Genomic DNA, 23,184 nt, shown 5'->3' with positions numbered 1-23,184 from the left:
TTACTTTAAATAAAGCTAATACTAACAACGACCACTGCCCTTTCCTCGATCTTGATATCTATATCACTAAGGGAAAGCTGAATACTAAAATTTATGATAAAAGGGATGATCTTTCATTTCCTATCCGTTTTTAGATGGTGACGGTCCCTTGTCACCATCTTACGGTGTTTATTTATCTCAACTTGTACGATTCACTCGTGTATGTAACAATATTTTAGATTTTAACGAGAGAAATTTATGTATTACTGAAAAAATTTTACACCAGGGTTTTCGATATCACAAACTAGTCAAAACATTTATGGAATTTTATCATCGGTATAAAGACATCATTCGTAAATATAGCTCAACATGCAGACTTCTTATACGTTCAGGTATTTCACATCCAATTTTTTATGGAAATATTCTTTATAAAGCACAAAGGTGTCAGTATTCACCTCAGAAACTTACAAAACCTTTGAATAGACTTATTAAGAAGGGATATAATTACGATACTGTTGTCAAGTCATTAAAGATTGCATATTTTGGTGTTAATATTGAGTCACTGATAAGGTCTTTGCGTCGGAACTAAATACATTTATTCTAAAAACAGTTGTTGGCATGACACGGGTTATGTTCTTCTCATATATGTTATGATGGTATGATACTAAACCCCTAACGGGAAGGATTGCGCCTGATGTTCATATGATGAAATCATAATCTTTCAGTCAGTTTAATTGAAGTCTGGAGCTGACATGTCAGTTAACTGCTAGTAGTCTGTTGTTATTTATGTATTATTGTCATTTTGTTTATTTTCTTTGGTTACATCTTCTGACATCAGACTCGGACTTCTCTTGAACTGAATTTTAATGTGCGTATTGTTATGCGTTTACTTTTCTACATTGGTTAGAGGTATAGGGGGAGGGTTGAGATCTCACAAACATGTTTAACCCCGCCGCATTTTCACATCCATTTTTTTATGGAAATATTCTTTATAAAGCACAAAGGTGTCAGTATTCACCTCAGAAACTTACAAAACCTGTGAATAGACTTATTAAGAAGGGATATAATTACGATACTGTTGTCAAGTCATTAAAGATTGCATATTTTGGTGTTAATATTGAGTCACTGATAAGGTCTTTGCGTCGGAACTAAATACATTTATTGTAAAAACAGTTGTTGGCATGACACGGGTTATGTTCTTCTCATATATGTTATGATGGTATGATACTAAACCCCTAACAGGAAGGATTTCGCCTGATGTTCATATGATGAAATCATAATCTTTCAGTCAGTTTAATTGAAGTCTGGAGCTTGCATGTCAGTTAACTGCTAGTAGTCTGTTGTTATTTATGTATTATTGTCATTTTGTTTATTTTCTTTGGTTACATCTTCTGACATCAGACTCGGACTTCTCTTGAACTGAATTTTAATGTGCGTATTGTTATGCGTTTACTTTTCTACATTGGTTAGAGGTATAGGGGGAGGGTTGAGATCTCACAAACATGTTTAACCCCGCCGCATTTTTGTGCCTGTCCCAAGTCAGGAGCCTCTGGCCTTTGTTAGTCTTGTATTATTTTAATTTTAGTTTCTTGTGTACAATTTGGAAATTAGAATGGCGTTCATTATCACTGAACTAGTATATATTTGTTTAGGGGCCAGCTGAAGGACGCCTCCGGGTGCGGGAATTTCTCGCTACATTAAAGACCTTTTGGTGACCTTCTGCTGTTGTTTTTTTATTTGGTCGGGTTGTTGTCTCTTTGACACATGCCCCATTTCCATTCTCAATTTTATCATGTTCTCATGTTTCTGTTACCCATATATTCGTACTAGCAGAATTATACAATTCCACGATAGACATTTACTTCTGGAATTTTTATAGGTCTTTAATGTGATTTTGCTGTCTAAAATTAACGCTCATACCAGTCTAAATAATCATGGCAAAGTCCTGCGATCGTGATTTTCAATTTCACATATTCAATTACGAGCTGTTGCTCAATGTAAAATCGCCCATGTATAGATATCGTATTTGAAAAGAATATCGCAGATATCAACTGTATTATAATATTGAGAATGAAAATGGGAAATATGTCGAAGAGACAACAACCCGGCCAAAGAACAGATAACAGCTGAAGGTCAACAGTGGGTCTTAAATGCAGCGAGAAAATTCCGCACCGTGAGGTGGTCATCAGTTGGCTCTTACTTAGAATGTGTACTAGTTCAGTGAAATGGATGTCATACTAAACTCCAAAACATATACGTGAACTTAAATTAAAATAAACTATTTAAGACTTACAAAAACTAGACGCTCCTGACTTTGGACAGGCGCACAAATGTAGTGAGGTCAACATTTTTTGTAATATATCAACCCTCCCCCTATACCTCTGGCCAATGTAGAATAAAGAACACACAGTAATACGCACAGTAAAACTCACTTTAAAAGAAATCAGAGTCCGATGTCGGAACAGATAGCAAAAGAAACTAAGGAAATTGACAATGATACAAAATAAACAAAGGACGACTAGCAGTTACTGACATGCCAGCTCCAGAGCTTATTCAAACTGATATAAAGATCATGTCTTCATCAAGCACAATCCCTCCCGTTAGGGGTTTAATATCATACATGTTGTACAATAATAAAATATATGAGAAGAACATAACCTGTATCATGCCAACAACAAATTTAAGAATGAATGTGTGTATTTCCGAAGACCCTACGAGTGAATCAATATTATTACCAAATTATGCTATTCTTAATGACCATGTTGCTGACATATGTCCCTTCTGAATAAATGTATTCAAAGGTTTGGTTAGCTCGACATTGTTGTGATGTGTACAGAGTATCACTTTAAAAAATTAGATGTCAAATATTTGAAAGTACAAGATGTCTGCATAATGATTGTTATTTACGAATGATTTCCTTGTACTGATGATAAAATTTAGTATTTTTTTTTTACTTGTTTGTAATATCGAAAACCCTGGTGTAATGATTTTTTTAGTAATACAGAAATTTCTTTTATTAAAATAAAATACGTTGTTACATACACGAGCGATTCCACCAATTTGAGTTATGTAAACATCATAAGATGTTGACAAGGGAACATCACCATCTCAAAATGAATAATTAACAGTAGGAAATGAAAAATCATCTCTTTTATCATTGATATTAAGTTTTCCGTTGAAATTATGGATATCAAGATCAAGTAAAGGGCAGTGTTCATTGTTAGTATTAAATTTATTTAAAGTCAGTTCGGCAGGATAAAATTTCAAGATTACATGTATATATGTTACAAAAGTACGTAAATGTTTGTGATGTCCTGTTCAGTCTGTCATTAATGGAAGATGTTCATTGTTATCTGCGGTTTACATGTTGTTAACGACTATTATATAATTTCTGTGCGGTACTCTATGTTGAGTTCGTTCATGCGTGAGTGTTGTATTTCTGTCATGAAGTGTTGTCATTTTAGAGATATTTTTTAACAGTGCGACATAAGCGGGATGTTTGACAAGCCATAAACCAGGTTTAACCCATCACTGCTTTTTATGCCCCACCTACGATAGTAGAGGGGCATCATGTTTTCTGGTCTGTGCATCCGTTCGCCCGTTCGTCCGTCCGTCTGTCCCGCTTCAGTTTAAAGTTTATGCATGCATTCATTTGTCTGGTTGAAAAAAATGGTATAATTAAATCTAAGACAACATATACAAAATATTCATTACCTTGGGGAACACAGTAAAGTCTTAGATAAACAAATCACTGGGACGACAGATGTAAACGCATAGACTTATAATGCAAACCTAAGCTGTTGACATTGTGTCTTACAATTACTATTCTAAATGTAAAATTTATCATGCTCAAAATCATGTTGTAACGTTTAAGGCTGAAGAACAAAAGAGATAATAAAAACAAAATGGTCAACCTATATTACTTTTACCTTTAATATATAATAGAACCTGAATATTTCCAGGCAAATGAAAGATAAATGGTTTGTATCCCAAATGAAATGAAAAATTGGTTAATATGTAAAATAACTAATCATAGATACCAGACGTACATTTTTTGTAAAACTTTGTACAAAAGACGAGCGTTTTGTTTTCTAAAACCTCAACAGTGACACTTGAATCTACAGTTGATTGAAAGATGTACTTTTATTTGATCTATATTTTTTTTATGTTTTACACACTGTGACTTGGATGGAGAGGTGTCTCATTGACACTCATACCACATCTTCTTCATTCTAGATCTATTTTTTTTTAAAACGATAATAGCTTCAAATGTTTACCTTAAAACATCTCACTCAGAACTGTTTACTGTATGTGTAAACTTACATATAAATTTTCACAATATAAAAAAAAGCACTTTAGTTGAAATGTAAATACTTGAAAGTTAATTTGAACCATGGGAAATAATCGATAACCATTTTGCACCGATTTCGCCTTCATTGGAGAATCAATTGAGGCGAAGCTTAACATTAAGTCGATTATTCCGAAGGAGTACGTTGCTATGGAAACAGAAGCAAGATAATGACTGTATTGATTTTAAAGTAGTCAAACATTAATAAGTTTCCATGATTACAAAATAATATGACTAACTTAAAAAGATAATGATACAGCAATCCAACCACACAAATAACCAAATGGGATCTAGAGCAATAAATAGTAACCATTAACTGTTATACAAGAAGATATTATCTTTATACTAGTATATAACAGTAGGTAATTAGATTAGTTTTTCTTGGCTTTTAGGGGTTTGTTATGGCAAGCCGTTCTCGTCAAAACTATGATTAAACCATTTTTCGACAAATTTACACACTGAGAAGTTTGTGTATATTTATCTTGTGTATCGAAACTCCAAATTCGCAAACATAAATACATAGATCATTGCTACAAAAATTACCAAATTAAACATGTTTTATACAAAGTAACATCCATTATACACAACAGCTAGTACCAGAGCGAATGTAGTATGTTGACAATAAATGATATCATATACACTTGAATATTCGAACAATTGAAATGCGAGATAAAACACATTCAGATTCAGACCATAATTTTTCATTTTAGTTAGAAAATGTCCAATTTGTAATTTGTATAAAAAGTTCTCACTATTTAATCATGCGTGAGCATCTGTGTAGACTAAGTATTCATTGAGATATTTGTTTAACATATTTTATTCTGAAAAATAACTTAAAAGTTTCATTTTTATTCTCATATCACATTGTACGTTAGATCGGATCAATTATTCATTCCCATCTGCATCTTTCAATTTACTGTTTAGTCGTTTTCACTTTAATGGTATAAAGTTTTGAGAACTGTCTATAACTTTTGCTGTTGATATTCGATTATTAAACCTATTGCTGTCATATTTATATTTTCTGAAGTTTTATGAATGATGTTTGCAAAAAATGTTAAAAGTTCACACGGAAGATATTTTTTCTTAAATTTTCACACCATAACAATGAGTCTTGAATTAAAGAAGCACAATATTTGTATGTAGGCACTCCACATATGCAGCTTGTTTTAAATAAAACACATTTCCATTTGTTTATAATTGTAAAATTAAACCAGGCTCCTCTGGCCATAGTAACATTGATGTTGAAGGAAAACTTTTGATGAGTGTGGCATTTCATACATATTGGACTTTATATTTGGTATCCGCAATAATGTTATGGTATATACATTTATAATCAAACACTAAAATAAACAAAATTTCAGGCTATGCGACAGTATGTTAAAATCTATTAAGTTGGCGCCTGCAATTGCATTAGTAGCACAATCATGCCAAACTTGCAAAATCATATTATTTATTTCACAAATGAACAGGATCACATCTTATTGGGAAACGCACTTTCATATGACTTTAACAATGTTTAAGACATACTGTACATTTCTTAGTGTTAATTCCTAGTCACTGAAGGCCAGTCCAACGCCAAAACAACTATTTTAAAGAATCATGTATCCAACTTGGCAAGCCTTAAATATCGAATGGTACACAACCAACTGGGTTTAATGGAAAGTCGCCATAAACAGCTGGAGAAAACATGATTTTTTGAAATGCCAAATTATAAAATTCCCATTCAAGATTAATCCTTGTCTCACAATCTCACAAACTTATCATCTAAGACTTTGAACACATGCGATTACCTATGGGGTTGAACTTCTTCGGGAATCCAAACTTTGCACCAACCCAGTAGAGAGTTTCTGTCGTCATGTTGAGATGAATACGTTAACAATTTTTGGCGAGTTTTGGATGTGTCTATGGGCCACTCGATACCTCTCGGCCGGAAGTCAGAATAAATTTCTCGGAACGTCTCGAAAGTTTTCGGTCATTTATACAGATCTTAACTGCAAAGTAAATTGAAAATTTCCCATCAGCTGCAAAGTAAATTGAAAATTTACTGTTTAGTCGTTTTCACTTTATTGGTATAAAGTTTTGAGAACTGTCTAATAACTTTTGCTATTGATATTCGATTATTAAACCTATTGCTGTCATATTTATATTTTCTGAAGTTTTATGAATGATGTTTGAAAAAAAGACTTTTTAAAATTAGATATAGACAAAGAGCTGATATTTCAAACTTTGTGAGAATTAGAATAAGTAATAGTATCCTTATGAATGAAAAGGGCAGACACAGAAAGATTGATTTAGAAAACAGAATATGCCCTCTATGTAAATTTGAAGTTGAGGATGAATTACACTTCACCATAAAATGTACCAAACTCAATGAGTTGAGAATTAATTTTTTTTAGAATATTTCAGATATTTTACCATCTTTCAATAATCTTTCAGACATAGAAAAATTTCACCTCATATTTCGAAGTAACGATTATAATGTCAGTAAATGTTGCATAAAAGGTATTAGTGAGATGTACAAGTTCAGACATTCACTAACTTAAGCTATTTTACGTTATTTAGTATATAAATTGTATAACTATGATGTAAAACTGTACCTCATCAGTCAAATAGATAGATAAAAAAGAAAATATATATTACCATTTTATGTACATATAATTGATTGTAATGATTACTGTTTGTTTGTTCTTTGTGTATGTGTTGATGACAATCCAGATTTTGTTTTTTTTTATTAATAAAATTTTATATATATATATATATATATAACAGGTCGTATCAAGTCTTTGATATGGTCCCTTGATGGCCCTTGACGATGCAATTATATTTGCTTTAAAACGACCACTGTACACTGTGTGTATCTAGGTCAACTATAACGTGGTAGTGTCTGTTGTCTCGATAACATGTAAACTAATTATTTTTGAAGATTGAACCACGGGATACTGTGTATTTCATCATAGACTTACGAGATAGAACATTCTGGTTAAAATATTAATATTAGATCGGAAAACAGAAAGATAATATTCTTATCAAATTTATTTAATTCAATTCGAATCAAAGAAATATATATAAAATATATACTGTATTTATGTTTCTGAAGAAACTAACAATGATTGAAATCAGAATGTTTTCCGAGTTGCAATTAAGAAATAAGTATTTTATACGGAGTGTCTATTCGTCCGGCTAGCCGAACGAATAGTTGAAAATCTCTATTCGTCCGGCCATCCGTCTGCGAATGCGCAAATCTTCAATATCAACAAAAGTGTCATTTGACGCGGAAAGTGTCCCGGATGAGGTGTCGGATAACACACGCGGTGTCGGATAACACACGCGCGTATGTAATGGACGTTTTGAGAATTGGAGATCGTTACTTATATTTTAAGATGTCATAGAGAAAACCTGAGAGAATGTGATTGCTTTAAACAAATGTATATAGGAGTGATTCAAGAACAAAAGCGTATACATGTTAACTGTGAGGAATATAAAGCCTGAAATCGAAGTGAAATTGATCATTTACCCCCATTTACTTTATGGTAAAAATACTATATCAAACTTGCTTGAATGAAAAATACTATATCAAACTTGCTTGGATGCATTATTTTCAAGTTCTACTACAACGGAGATATATGAACATACTGATATGCCTTGACTGTGAATAAGACACCAGGGTTAGTTTAAACATATTTATTTATAGTGGATTGGGAAACAAGTTTTGCAACTTATATTAATCCCTTTCCACTTTGCGGGTGCGAGTGCTGCCTTGTAGCGGCATTAGCCTACTCTTTTTCGAAATCTACAAGGGTGTCTTTAACGTGCAAGAGATATGGCTCTCTCTTAACACGGGTCAGCCATTTATCGTCCCCTTCCGACGGACTATCATCGTTTCCTTAAGACCATACTCGCAAATGGTGTCAAGGGAGAGCCGAAAATTGAGTTCCTGAAATTTTCATCCCAAACGTTAGGTACCCCCCTTTTTCTGTTGTATCTAATACACATTTTTTTTCTAAAACAATATTATCGAAAACAAAATCATACTTTTGGGGACAGGTTACACGTGCCTGACCTTTTCTCTAATTCCCTATGAACTAAAAATCGCCGAACAATTTAAATGAAGAATCGTGCCGATGATTATCATAGTGGGGACCTTCCTTCGACCAAACTTCACAGAAACAATAAATTCAGGATCTTTTTGGAATCATAAATAAAGCCAATAATGATTGGCCCGACCATTTCCCTTGCTTGAAATTCATAGGCAGTACTACAAAAGAGAGAATCATCCCCCCTCCTACCCAAATTCCTTTAGAATATTAAAATAAAAAAATCTGAATCAAATGTATTTTTTTTTTTTTTTTTATTAGAATGATTTCTGATTCATAAAACGACTCGTTCTCATTTAAAACCTTCAAAACACAAAGCTATATCTTCATCATTATGTTTTTGGCCGGACAAATAGCGAAAACCTGTAAAAATGCTATTTGTCCGGCTTGCCGGATGAATAGACATTTTTAACTATTTGTCCGGCTAGCCGGACGAATAGCCACTGCCTATTTTATATGACAAGATACTCTGCTTTGGTATTTTTAAATATTCATTTGTACAGGAAACATAAAAACTAAATCTTAATAAATTCTTGCATCCTACAAAAATAATGTTTATAAACAATAATCCTTATATTTCTACGTTAATTATTTCATACCATTTTGTGTTTTTGGGTGGTTTTTTTTTGTATTATAATATATTCATAAAACGGAAAGTAAGATAAATTTATTAAATATTCAAATTTTAAACGGTCGCGAATAAAAATACTTGACTGTGTGTTTTCAATTCATAAAGCATGTTTTTAAATCCTTGCAGTAAAAATAATTTACAATTATCACAACAAAATTTAATTACGACCATAATGTTGATTATTTTATACTGTTTTAGTATGGATTTAGAAGTCTTTGCTTATATTTTGCATAGTAATATATTCACCTAGTGGAATGTTTGAATTTAAAAACAGATTCCTTCGATAAATAAAAGTTCCACCCGTAAATATTTGACGTTCGTGTTTATTGATATTATATTTATTCAAAGGATTTGAAAAAAAATACTAACAGAAACGTAATTTTATTATAAAATTTCAATTCAAATTTTGTTTGATTGTTTTAATAGTTTAACCTTATAGCATCTACATATTTGTACTATGGTACGGTTTTGAAAATTGTATTCATTTTGTTGACCAACTATCCTTTATACGTCTTGATTCATTCACATTATAGATCACATTTCAAAAGCACACTATCGGTAAAGCGTTCTCAAAAATTCTGGATAAAATTTCAATGAATCTGGAGTCAAAACATTTAATGTAGGCCGTTTGACATTCGCATTCAACTATTAGATTTTCCTGAGTATCAGTGAGATGCTTTCTATTTACTATTTCGTGCGCTAAAATACTACTTGCATGCAATACTATTAAATTCACTCGTGAAAGCTTAATATGTTCGTTTTTGTTATCTAAATACAGGACACGACAGAAAGAGCTTTACATGTGACTTTCAAGCACGGTCATCAAATTACTAACGGTATTCTGACCTCGATTTGTTTCTATTTTGTTTCTTTTTTGAATCACTGTCCTATTATAAACTTTGACCTGTTCAAAAAGCTAAGGATTGTCTACCCAAAGAATAGATTCCTTAACTTTGTAATGTATTTAGCATTTTAACTTTTTTCATTCGAGCGTCACTGATGCTTTTCTTGTAGACTTAACTCGTGTCAGGCGAACATCATTTCAATTCTGGTATCTTTTTATATCTACATACCTTTTTATATAAATTGGTTATGTTGAAAGCGTGAAAAGGTATTCATAAACTTCTGAATTAAGAAATTCTTCGGCAAAACTAAGTTTCCCTGTATAATGTTTGAATTGATTTAAGTAAAATCAGGAAATCCTTAAAATTTGAGATGTTTTATGAGACCAAAATAAGTCTCTTCATAAGAGGTCCCAATCAATTGCATGCCACGGGTTTCATCGCAAACAACATCTACCATGTGAACAAAATATAAAGATATGATAGATAAAATAAATGCATCCAGAATTCAAGATTATAAAGCAAACTGAGTGCATAAATTTATATCGCAATAATTTTGTGCAATTTGCCTAAATCATCCGGTTAGTAGGAAAAAGGATTTGCCAAAGGGTTATAATCGAAAACATTATGTACATTCCCAAGTAATAAATAAAATAGTCGAGCTTTAAAATAACTATTCAAATAGAAGCTGTAACTATATACTTTTAACTGGCTTCTTCTATTCACAGTCAATTGTTTCAATTCAAAAGCAAACACAAATTCAGCAACAATGTGTTGGTGACCCGGCAGTCAGCGGTCTTAGGTTCATGTATTGCTTTCTTATTTTTTAAATCAACTTGTTTCTTCTGGAAAGTCAATACTAAACAGTTGACACTTAATTAGATGGTAAATTATCGTAAGTGGTGAAATTAGGGATGTAAAGGTCATTTCCGAATAAGCTGTAATTAGATATCAATAAATATATAATAGTATATCAGATGACAGAAAAATAATATAACAAGATTAGTATCGACAGAATGAGCAACGCTTAATGTTCATAACTTTATAGAAGTGCCTTGATCAATCAGGAAAAGGGAATAAAATTGAGAATGGAAATGGGTAATGTGTCAAAGAGACAACAACCCGACCAAATAAAAAAACAACAGCAGAAGGTCACCAACAGGTCTTCAATGTAGCGAAAAATTCCCGCACCCGGAGGCGTGCAGTCAGCGGTCTTAGGTTTATGTATTGCTTTTCTTTTTTATTAAATGCATTCATGTCCTCACTCTCATTAGGTGCAATAACTGGACTACAAAGAAAAACAAAAGATCCTGGTATGAGACAACTGCTTCAGTGGTCTCGCGGTAGTGTGCTCGACCCAGAGAAAACACAGGGTCCGGTAGTGTGAAATTTCTTTCTTACGGACTGTAACCTTGTTAATTAATACGTCAAAATATCCGACTCAGCGTGTCGGTCTAGTACAAAGCAGGATTCATATTCATGTAACATTGACCTCTCCTCGTCCAGAATATTCATTTAACATAAAATTGGACATTACGCTTCTTTTCAATATCGTCATCGTCATCATCATCTTGTTATGTCATGTTATGAGATCGCATTGGCCAAAAATTTAAATATAAATCCATATCGGAGGGGCCTGATTTTGGGATGGGGTGGGATGGCATTGGGTCATCATGATTTATGAGTTGATTTTTTTGTAAATCACGATTCAGGCCATCAGGCCCCTCATATCTGATATTAGAAAAAAAATGGGTTTGAACAGACCTCTAAACGATCCATTATTCGGTGAAAAGAACCCAAAACAAAAGCATAAAAGATTTATTTAAAGTCGGTTATACATATAACAATACAACATAAGCTCTGTAGAGCTTTTATCCGCCATGGTTGAAATTGTTTGCTAAATAAGTGCAATTAGGGTACTCGTTGCATTTTGGGTACCGTGACGTTAATAACCGGTCTTGGGGTGTCGTAGTACGGTGACCAAGTAAGGAAATGTTGCTTATTTAATGAGTTTAATCGTCATTCGGACTATATGGCTATAAATCACAGTATTGGTAGTTCAAAGGTTAAACTTAACATTTTGACTTGTCGTCATAAAATCGTACGGTGCAATTTTTGTAAAATTGGCATTTATGTAAGTTAATTTACTTGAAAGAAAAATCGACTTTGAAAAGTTTTGAGGTTCACATTGTAACAAAAAGACCGTTATGATAGCCTTAATGGGATCCGGTGGCAATGTATAGGCATAACAAATCAAAAGTGCGCTTGTTAGATTGACCCGTACTAGACATTTCCTAAAATCCCTTAGTCGTGTAAGGCTGGAAAGATGCAAATTCACATGAGGAAACAAAACCAACAGCAATGAAGGGAGATGAAGATAGATATAGGACAATGTGGTATGAGTGCTAATGAGGCAACTTTCTATTCAAGTAACAATTAAAAGTAAAGCATTATAGGTCAAGGTATGGACGTTAACACGGAGCCTTGGGTCACACCGAACAGCAAGTTACAAAGGCCCACAATAATTACTAGTGTAAAACCATTCAAACGGGAAGACCAACGGTCTTATCTATAAACAAACGAGAAACGAGAAACACTCATGAACCACATGAACAGACGACAACCACTGAACATCAGATTCCTGACTTAGGACAGGTGCAAATAGTTGCAGCGGGATTTAACGTTTTAATGGTACTAAACCGTCTTTCTTTTCAGAAAATAAATATGTTACTAGTATTGCCATTTTAAACCATTTGAATGAACCATGACTTATCCCTTTGAAGTGGTGTCCCATCCTCCATGTCTTATAAATATCTCTTTTGGAATGCATGCTGCAATAGACGTTCAAGATTTTTTGCTCACAGCTTGCGCACTTTCTTGACCTTCTTTGGTACCATCACTAAAACTTACCCCAGAGATGGTATGGAATTGGTTCATTGTATTGATGTTAAGAAAAGTAAAACATTCGGTGACCTTGCAGCTGACAATAACAAAAATATGTCCCAAACCTTTTCTATAGCGCACACAGTAGCAGATATTTTTGACCGCTACGACACGAACAACTCTATAAAGTCTGCTGAAAGGAAACTACGAACAAAGACCACAGCTTCCACCAAAGTGTATCAGTGTTAAAAGGCTAATTTTAGTATTATTTGTGTAATAGACATTACAAGAACTTTAACTGTGACACCTGTTAACCGTTAAATAGTAATATTTTCTTAGCATCTGAATGAACTCTAGAGAACTGTCGCAATTAATTAATGCTATTTATCTATGGTCGTAAAGTCGCCACTGAAGAACACTTAAAGTTTCTGGTTATTTTAACATGTTTAACATTCAAAGATAAAGATAGAGTTAATGTATTTTCTGGTCAGTTTTAAGGTTGTTACTCGATGTGAAAAGTTGGTTACATGTTTGCAATATATATAAATATTGTATAAGAACTCGATGTTGTCTTTTTAATTCATATTGAGGTGTAACATAAATGGTGGCAGCGGAAATGGGATTAATTAATTTAAGTTATTAATTATTCTGTAGTGGATTATAAGCGTAATTTTCCTAAAGGATATATATGCTATCGTAGGATTATTGCTTATGTAGCTGATGTGAATTATCAGTGTTTTATTTTTTTGCCGTTAATCCGGCGTATATCCAGCTGTGTAATTCAGCGATTGATTGGATATAGTATATCCAGCTGTTTGATTCAGCGATTGATTGGATATGAAACTTTTGTTTAGTTTATTGGATATTGATTTCGTATTTTGGAATATATCCGGCTGTTGATTCAGCGTTGACTTTGAATTATCGAGCATAGCCTTAAACTCACTTTTTCGTTATATTTCCATTAATCACAGGATTAATTGTAGTTAGTTATACTATCCGTAATGGCAGAAGAAGGTGTACAAGAAGGAAGCAGCATAGCAAAAAATCGACCAAGAAGAAATATAAATTTAATGCAATTTACAGATGCCGAATGCGCAGATGAAAGCGACGTGCCAGTTGAGGAAGAAGTTTTTCAAAGACCGAAAACTCCGCCGCCGAAAAAAGCAACAAGAAAGACAAATAGACATGAGTTAGATTTTGAAAGGGAAAAGCTTGTCATCGAACGGGAAAAACTAGAAATCGAAAAAGAGAAATTAGAAATCGAAAGAGAAAGAATTCGTTTACAGGGATTAAACTGTTTAAATACTGATAAATATCAGTCACTACCATTTAAAGTAAAATTACAACCATTTGATCCGAAACTCGATGACATCTTAACATTTTTATCGGAATTCGATGCAGTAAGTGGTCAGGCAAATTGGTCTGATGACATTAGGATTTTACAATTAAGAACATTGTTGACAGGTGAAGCAAGACAGGTTTCTTCACAAGCGTCCACTTCGTACGACGATCTGAAAAGTGCGCTAATCGATCGATATGGAAAGAGACCCCATGAATATTTTGTTGACTTAGTTAATGTTAGAAAAGCTGACAATGAAACTTACAGAGCTTTAATGGCGCGGATTATACAAAATCTCAATCGATGTACCAAGGACAAAGATCCGATCAAAAGTTTACAAGAGGAATTTTTCCTGATGGCTCTTTCACCCGTTCAAGCGCAATGGGTCAGAAGAAACAAAGGCAGCGCGTCCGTAGTAGAAGCAGCAGAAGACTATATAGTACCGACAAAGAATGACAATGTACAAAATGATGAAAATAGAACTGACAATAACCGTTGTTTCAAATGTAAAGCTGTTGGACATTATGCACGTGATTGTGAAAAAAAGGACAAGACAACAGGAAATCTTGCATCTTATTTGGTTAAACCGCTTGTTGGGCATAGACTTATTTGTGTTTCAGGAGAAGTAAACGGGAAGCAAGTAAGCTTTGTGAAAGACACCGGTACCGACATGACATTAATTCGTGAAGACCTTGTGGATAAAAAGAACATTTTACAAGGACAAAATGTAACTCTACAATCTGCTATTGGACAACCGTTTTGTGCTAAGCTTGCTGTTGTTAACATAGACACACCGTATTATACAGGTATCGCTAAAGTTGGACTCGTACCGAAATTGGCCGCCGAAGCACTTTTGGGAATGGATATACTAGAGCGAACTAGTAACGCATTTGTTCTAACCAGAGAAAAAGCAAAGCGCGCCGAAGATGAAATTGAATCTGACGATGATACACCTGAAAGCAAAGTTGAACATGCCACGGAAGTGATGAAAATATACGAAGATGACGAGATTGTTATTGGTAACATTTCGTCTGGAAATGAATTGGTTCCTTATACGTTAAGCGAGTATTGTGAAGTTCCGTATGAAGAATCAGGCTTTTTAGCGCCGTTTGTGTTGTTGTCTGGCTGGCCTATGAGAGGTCCGATGACTATACATATACTTCGTGAGAAACACTGTTCAGTTATTGAACATGGAATTACTATGCGTAATTGTTTGGCAGCTATGCCAGAAATTGTTAAAGAAAAGATCAAGGCTTGGTACGACAAGCATACAAGGTTCAGAGAATTTGAACCTGGGGGCGAAGTGCTATTATTGTTACTGTCCGAGGCATTAAAGAACAATACCGATGCTTTATCAGGAATATAACAAAGATTGACTCTAAGCGCTATGCTTTATTGTTTTTATTACATCTCTGTAAATTCGAGCAACGCCTTTTATTTTATTTTAAAGTGAATTTTCGAAAACAGTGTTTTCTCTTGAAAAGGGAGATGTTAAAAGGCTAATTTTAGTATTATTTGTGTAATAGACATTACAAGAACTTTAACTGTGACACCTGTTAACCGTTAAATAGTAATATTTTCTTAGCATCTGAATGAACTCTAGAGAACTGTCGCAATTAATTAATGCTATTTATCTATGGTCGTAAAGTCGCCACTGAAGAACACTTAAAGTTTCTGGTTATTTTAACATGTTTAACATTCAAAGATAAAGATAGAGTTAATGTATTTTCTGGTCAGTTTTAAGGTTGTTACTCGATGTGAAAAGTTGGTTACATGTTTGCAATATATATAAATATTGTATAAGAACTCGATGTTGTCTTTTTAATTCATATTGAGGTGTAACAATCAGATTACTAGTATTTAAGGGAGAAGTATGCCTGATTGGAAGAAGTTTCTTTCTGTGACCTTTACTAAACCGGAACGTTTGTTAGTCCCGAAATTGTCAAAGATATTTAAATTAATACTTTTAATGACTGTCGAAACTTGTTTAGCACCCAAGAGGAGGACGATTCGCGTATGGTACTCAATGTCTTTAACTTTGAAAAGACGTTTTAGGAATGGGAAAATGCGGAGAAAGAATCATACGAACGAATGTGATTGTTTTGTGCGTTCACTACTACAAACATATGACACATACAAACGAGCTATGGGCGCAGATCGGGATCATAAGCAGAGTAAAGGGTGGGGGAATATTTTTTCTCGTATATCAACTAAGTGACTTTCATGCACTTACCAAATGCCACACAGCTTCGTCTCTGTTTTGAGTAGGTAAACAAACTGTCTACAAGCACGACTATATCAGTGGTTTTGCAGAGCTTCGTTAATATTGACAGAAATGAAGCCTTTGTTTGGGCTTGAAAGTTAATTTCAAAGCTTTATTTTCAGAAAAAAAAACCTCTTTAAATCATTCCATCATGATATTTTAACAATTATGCGTCAAACTTAGACTATTTACCGGATTTGTAATCACATAAGCAACACGACGGGTGCCACATGTGGAGCAGGATCTGCTTATCCTTCCGGAGCACCTGAGATCACCCCTGGTTTTTGATGGGGTTCGTGTTGTTTATTCTTTAGTTTTCTATGTTGTGTCATGTGTACTATTGTTTTTCTGTTTGTCTGTTTTTCATTTTTAGCCATGGCGTTGTCAGTTTGTTTTAGATTTACGAGTTTGACTGTCCCTTTGGTATCTTTCGTCCCCCTTTTGCAACCAGTGAAGATGTAAGTTTAGTCAGGTAAACTCCCTGTGGAGCGGAACTGAAACAGCATGTGCTTCGTTTCAAACTAATATTTGGACCGCATTACACTTTGCGGATCACCCTATTCCGTCACGCTTAGAATATATACGATCGGCGCAAGTTATATGATTCATTACAACCCGTGTATTTTAAAAGGCAGGTATCAGCAGAATTCTTGCAGAATCTTGTGTTTTCATGTGAGGGAAAATCTTTATGTAAAATTCATTAGTTGGTTCACAACAAAACCTTATATGTTCAGAGCTTCGCTTTTATCTTTTGCTGATGTTGAATATCAGCAAGCAAGACCACAATTGTAACTTTAATAGAATATGTGTTGATCTTTTATAATAAAACAAGTGTTTGAAAAACGCCAATTTTCCGAATATATCAACGTCCTTTTTTCTTTATTTTTACATTTTCGAGATAATTCATTGCTAATTGATTTGAAAAAAAATGTCTGTTTCTGAAATTTAACCTAAATGGTAGTAGAAATCTTAAAATTTTATAAATATGGAGAGAAAAAAATAATAACAGAATTTGATCTTTGTCCTTATTTTATGCAAAACTGTTACCACATTTCCTTTTGACGACATCGATATTTAAAAACTACTCATTTTTCCGAATCCAATGTTATATAATATAGCCATATATATGTTTGACGATTAAATCTAAAAAAATATTGTGTCTGGTCACCGTACTATCAGGTTCGTTCGCGCAAAATACGGTTCATTTATTAATGTTTTAAGATTTATAGAGTAAAAGAAAGACAACTCGAGTGTGTAGTTGCATTAAAGGTTACAAGAGCGCAATTATTCGTAATGCATTTTCCATAGGATACCACTAGTGTTCCGTATTTTTTTTCTCGAAGACTACACAAACTAGGGAAAAACGGGTGGCAGTTCCTGTTACTAGAAATGCCAGTGTTGCATTACAACCAACAAAAAATATAGGGTCATGCGGCTCAAATTGACCTAAAATGCAGTTGAAAAAAATCGTCTACTTTTTTCGCTTACTGAAAAAGGCATATTTTTAATGGCTCCGACATGCAGAAATTGAAGATATTTTCTATACTTCGTAAAATGTGAATATGATTTTCGGCAATTTTTAAACCTAATTGGATAAGCTTTCGATTAAATGTAATTCCAATCCTGTAGCAACCAATCAGAAGCCGTATAGGATTCTATTCTGAGTACCATCTTGGGGTAAAAAACTTGCCGGTAAAATGTAAACAAATAATTGCGCTCTTGTAACCTATAAATAGGTAAACAAATGGCGGCAGAAATTGAGTCGAGTGATGAAGAAATCGTTAGTTCTCGACGTCGAAGATTAAGTTCTGGTAGGAAAAGACAGTTGTTCACAGATTCTGGTAATGATTCCAGTGACGCGGAGAACGAGTCTTGTACTAAACAAGACAAACAAGTAAGTATGTGCTTACTTATATATCTTCCGTGCCATGGGGCAAATACTGTGTAATTTAGTTATAAATAGCAATTGGTTTTCCAATTCCTGATTTGTAATCATCAATTTTAATATCGATAGGATTTTCTGAGAACTTTTATAAAACTGATTTAGACCACAATAACCTGGCTGAATTTCTAACTGGGAATATAATAAGTGGTAAAAGCTCTATATAGGCTTACATTTCAAACAATAAATTATCGTACATGCATGTCATAATTTGTACCAAAGTGAGGAGTACCCAAAATTTGAAATGTGAAAATCTTAGTCCCCAATTTCAGATTATCATGGAACGGTTTGGAATGTCTCTGCTCTGCTTGCAGACAATTCTTGAGCTGTTTATTATTTATGCTTCTTAAATTTGGTTGCTCTGGTCAGGCATGTTTTTACTTCATTCTAAAATTTGTTGCTTATTTTTATTGCATGCTATGTATGTGAGATTTCAACTTTGTATTACAGGTTGTTTTATATGTCTAAATGCACTGCTTTTATGTTATTTATATGTTTTTATATTCGGTCAAAAGCTCCTTAGAGCTTGTGTTGCTTTTTTGTACTTATGCCGAATCAAAATAATATTGTCTTATCTTATCTTATCTATTTTAAGAAATTCTGATATCACTGTACATAAATGTTACTATTTGCATAATATTTCACCCTTTGTTAAATGTTTTAAAAAAACTCAGGTGTTCTTACATGTATCTGAGTGTGAAAGATATTTTCTTATAAAATTCCAATCTAATTAAAATTAAATCCTTTAATTGCTCCTGTTCTGATATGAAGCGTACCTAAGGATTTAATTGTAATTAGATTGATAAAATTCGTAAAAGAAACAAAAAATTTAAAATATCTAAAAAATAAAGTTTTAGTAATTTAAAGTAATACGATAAAATTCCATATTTACGTCTAAAACTCACGAGATGCATTTGATTATTATAACCATTTAGAACTCATGATATATTGCTTGCTACTTTTATTTCAGGTCTTCATTTTTACATTTCATATCTTAAAATCTCTTGGATTTTTTTTTTCTCAATTATTACAACTGATAATTTTCGGGTTTATTTTACGTTATATTCCCGATCCGATTATATGTGAATATTAAGCAGGTACGCCTAGCCTACGAAGTCCAATTTGGCTACGCGTACCCGCACACAGACACTATAAAAAAAACCTTATTGATTCCTACAAGAGGCTATTCATGCATGCAGGCAAAATAACCACTGCCATGAATTGATAAATCCTATGTCCATTAAAAAGATGAATATATTTACATTATCGTTCGTGATGTAGAAACGACGATGATGACATGCCAGTTATATGCATGACGTTATAAATTACTATATACTGTGTTTTCATCGTCAATTTAATGCATGTACAATGTGCATCTATCACCAACCTTGCCATTCAGGAAAATTGTCAAATTATTTACAGCACTTCTTTTGATGGGGGTTTGAATTACGTTAGAGGGAGGTATACTTACACTGCACATGCCTAATCATTTATTCAAATAAAGAGGTGATATATTCAAACTATTTGTCTTTTGTACCTTATTGTCTTTGTCCAAAATGATGTCTTGTATCGTACTACTTCCCTTATTTGAGACCATTATTTGGATTATATAAAACACTTCTTTTTCCATTTTATCAATCAGTCCCTGGGAAGAAGTTCAGAACGCATCCGGAAACGACATTCCCAAGAGTTCCGAATGCCTGATAAGAATGAATATTGGAACAAAATTCCCGACTGTCACAGTACTGTAGAGAGTGTGAAATCTTTGACACCGAGAAAAGTAATCAGCAACTTAACTAAAGTGTAAGTTTACATTAGGTTTGTTTTACTAGGCATACAACTTTTGCATGATAGTAAAGTATTTAACCATTGTAAACGTCATATGCTCCCTTTCAGGTTTGAATATCGATACTGTATCAATGGTAATACGGATTGACAGTGCTACAATATTAATGGTGGGTCGACGTTTCTCGACGGATATCATACACCAAAAAGTCCATGACATAGTATTGCATTTACCATTTTACATTTACACTTACCCGTCCAAAGCACACGATATAAACCCAAGTTTTTAGTGGGTTTTGTGTTGCTCAGTCTTTAGTTTTCTATGTTGTGTCTAGTGTACTATCTTCTGGTATCTTTCACCCCCCAGTCATGGAAATAAGGCTTAAATACTACTTGTTTATGTTAAAATGGATGTTTGCCTCTCATTTACATTTATCCATAAATAAACATTGTAAACTTTTTAAACAAAATTTAAAAAAAAGCGTAATCTTCTTTTACGTGCCTTATACTTATCAGTGAATGTGTCACCTAGGCATTAGCGAACTAGGCTATCAAAATAACTAGAAATACCTCGTCCACATGTATCATCTATCTAGGATGATTTACAGTATATATTATTATATATATATATAGGTACAATAGTTACAATGCAGATACATATGATACTGATGAAGATGAAATGAGCGAGTTTATTGTAGAAGATGATGAAATTGACGACGAAAACAGTACAAGCGATGGAACTGACGATGATGAAAAAAGGCATACGGTAGTGGCATGACTGTTAAATTCGTTCATATTTCAATACTTGTGCAGTTATGTAAAAAAAATAATGCATGCTTGTAAAGCAATAGAGTTAATGTAATCATTGTTGTTTATAAGTTCTTCTTAAATAGTCATTTAAATGTTGATTACATTTTATCTTGCTTTTAGTGGAATTTTCCTTGATTCGTTATTTCATACGAAATATAACTTCCGGAGAAATGTTTTTCTTGTATTCAAATAATCATTAAACATATCATATTTTAAAAAGCTTGAATTCAAAAATCTATTTAAATGTACATACACATGTCTTAGATAATATTATTATAATATTGGTGTTTTAGGGACGCATAGATAGGAGCAGAACAGAGTTTTCTGAAACAAAATTGCATAGGCTACGCGAGATTTCAAGTTCCGATTCAGAATCGGAGGGAAACCATGTCAAAAACGCTACCAATCAAAAAGAAGCAAACGAGGATAGCAAAAGTCATACGAATAAGGATACTAGTGTATGTAAAATACCATCCAGTTCAGATGAATCTGTTGATGGAACATTAAACAATGAACGTTTTGAACAAGAATCTGACTCCGAAAGTGATGATAACATACCTAGTACTTGTAGTAAAAGGAAACGTAATATAGAGAGTAGTGATTCGGATTCAGATTTCAAAAGTAAACCGTCTGAATATCGTAGAATGTCAGCTACAACCAGGACAACTGAACGTTTAAAACAAAGACAGGAACTATTTAGAGAACTTAAAGAAACAAGACGAAAATAGTCGTAGTGGTTAGCAATGATGTTACTGTTAATTTTGTATTACTTTTTATCTTTATTATATAAAAAAAATATCACACCTATTTAGTGTTTTAAGTCTGTAAAGTGAGTCGACCAGATTGAACGCATAGAGAATAGCAGTATGCTGGATAGCTACCGTCATTGCATTTTAAAACAGGTCATCTACGAATATTACGTTGCTGCGTATTTATAAATCCCAGTCGTCCAAAACGGACGTCTCGTCAGCATAGATTTACTGCCAGACCAGAGATTTCATTGACAGTCTCTATCTCTCTCTTTTCTTTTCTTTTTTGTTGTTGCTTCGGGTCTGTTTGATGATAATCAACTGTTTCTTGCTTTTGTATTGTCTCATTTTTTACTTACTAAAATAGATTACCAGCAGCGCACTGAGCGGTATCAACCTTGTTCTAGCAAATGAAATATCTCGTGGTCAGTTTTCAAAACAAAACAAATACATGTGATGTACACTATAACATGAAGAACCATATGGAACATATATTTCTGATAATATACTTTGTTCCATTGATTGCGTATGATAACGATGTCCTTGTTGGATGATTGCTGCGTACAGGAGAACTTCTGAATCAATGTTTCATAATGATATAGCCACAATTCCGTCGTCATTTCTTCGTCTTCATGCTGCTTAATATGTAATGTTTTTTTTAATATTTTGTTTGTCTGTTTGTCGTTGTTTTTTTATTGCGATGGTTTTATCTATCTTTCTTTTCTCTTTTTAATTCTCTTCATTGTCGAGCCTTCGACTTTAGTCGAAAAAGCGAGACTAAGCGATCCTACTTTCCGTCGGCGTCGGCGTCGTCGTCGGCGGCGTCCACAAATATTCACTCTGTGGTTAAAGTTTTTGAAATTTTAATAACTTTCTTAAACTATACTGGATTTCTACCAAACTTGGTCAGAAGCTTGTTTATGATCATAAGATAGTATCCAGAAGTAAATTTTGTAAAAAGAAAATTCTATTTTTTCTGTATTTTACTTATAAATGGACTTAGTTTTTTCTGCGGGGAAACATTACATTCACTCTGAGGTTAAAGTTTTTAGAATTTTAATAACTTTCTTAAACTATCCTTGGTTTGTTCCAAACTTGGACAGAAACTTGTTTATGATCATAAGATAGTATCCAGAAGTAAATTTTGTAAACATAAATCCATTTTTTCTGTATTTTACTTTTAAATGGACTTAGTTTTTCTGCGGGAAACATAACATTCACTCTGTGGTAAAAGTTTTTAAAATTTTAATAACTTTCTTAAACTATCCTGGGTTTGTACTAAACTTGGACAAAAGCTTATTTATGATCATTAGATAGTATCCAGAAGTAAATTTTGTAAAAAGACAACTCCATTTTTTCTGTATTTTACTTTTAAATGGACTTAGATTTTCTTCCAGTGAACATTACATACAGTCTGCAGTTAAAGTTTTCAAAACATTTATTAGATTCATTAATTATTCTAGATTTTTACCAAACTTGGACAGAAGCTTCTTACAATCATAAGATAGTATCAAGAGGA

At 33.3% G+C, this 23,184-nt stretch overlaps 1 protein-coding gene across 1 annotated transcript; it reads left to right on the top strand.

Moving 5' to 3' along the window:
• Positions 1-18,112: 18,112 nt before the first annotated feature.
• Positions 18,113-21,723, top strand: LOC134714813 (clumping factor A-like). Its single transcript, XM_063576396.1, has 4 exons — positions 18,113-18,273; positions 19,964-20,124; positions 20,740-20,872; positions 21,210-21,723. Exons 1-4 carry the CDS (start codon positions 18,124-18,126, stop codon positions 21,642-21,644), a joined length of 879 nt encoding a protein of 292 aa, XP_063432466.1. The 5' UTR covers positions 18,113-18,123; the 3' UTR covers positions 21,645-21,723.
• The last annotated feature ends 1,461 nt before the right edge of the window (positions 21,724-23,184 follow it).

The sequence above is a fragment of the Mytilus trossulus genome, chromosome 4 (assembly GCF_036588685.1).
Source record: "Mytilus trossulus isolate FHL-02 chromosome 4, PNRI_Mtr1.1.1.hap1, whole genome shotgun sequence".
NCBI lineage: Eukaryota > Metazoa > Mollusca > Bivalvia > Mytilida > Mytilidae > Mytilus > Mytilus trossulus.
Note: the sequence above shows the minus strand (reverse complement) of the source record. Positions and strands in the feature narration are given on the sequence as shown.

Excerpts from the sequence above, each read along its gene's own strand:
- LOC134714813 (XM_063576396.1), top strand. The coding sequence starts at position 18,124 with ATGGCGGCAGAAATTGAGTCGAGTGATGAAGAAATCGTTAGTTCTCGA. Across the intron at positions 18,274-19,963 it reads GTACTAAACAAGACAAACAA|TCCCTGGGAAGAAGTTCAGA; the intron begins GTAAGTATGTGC and ends TTTATCAATCAG. Across the intron at positions 20,125-20,739 it reads ATCAGCAACTTAACTAAAGT|GTACAATAGTTACAATGCAG; the intron begins GTAAGTTTACAT and ends ATATATATATAG.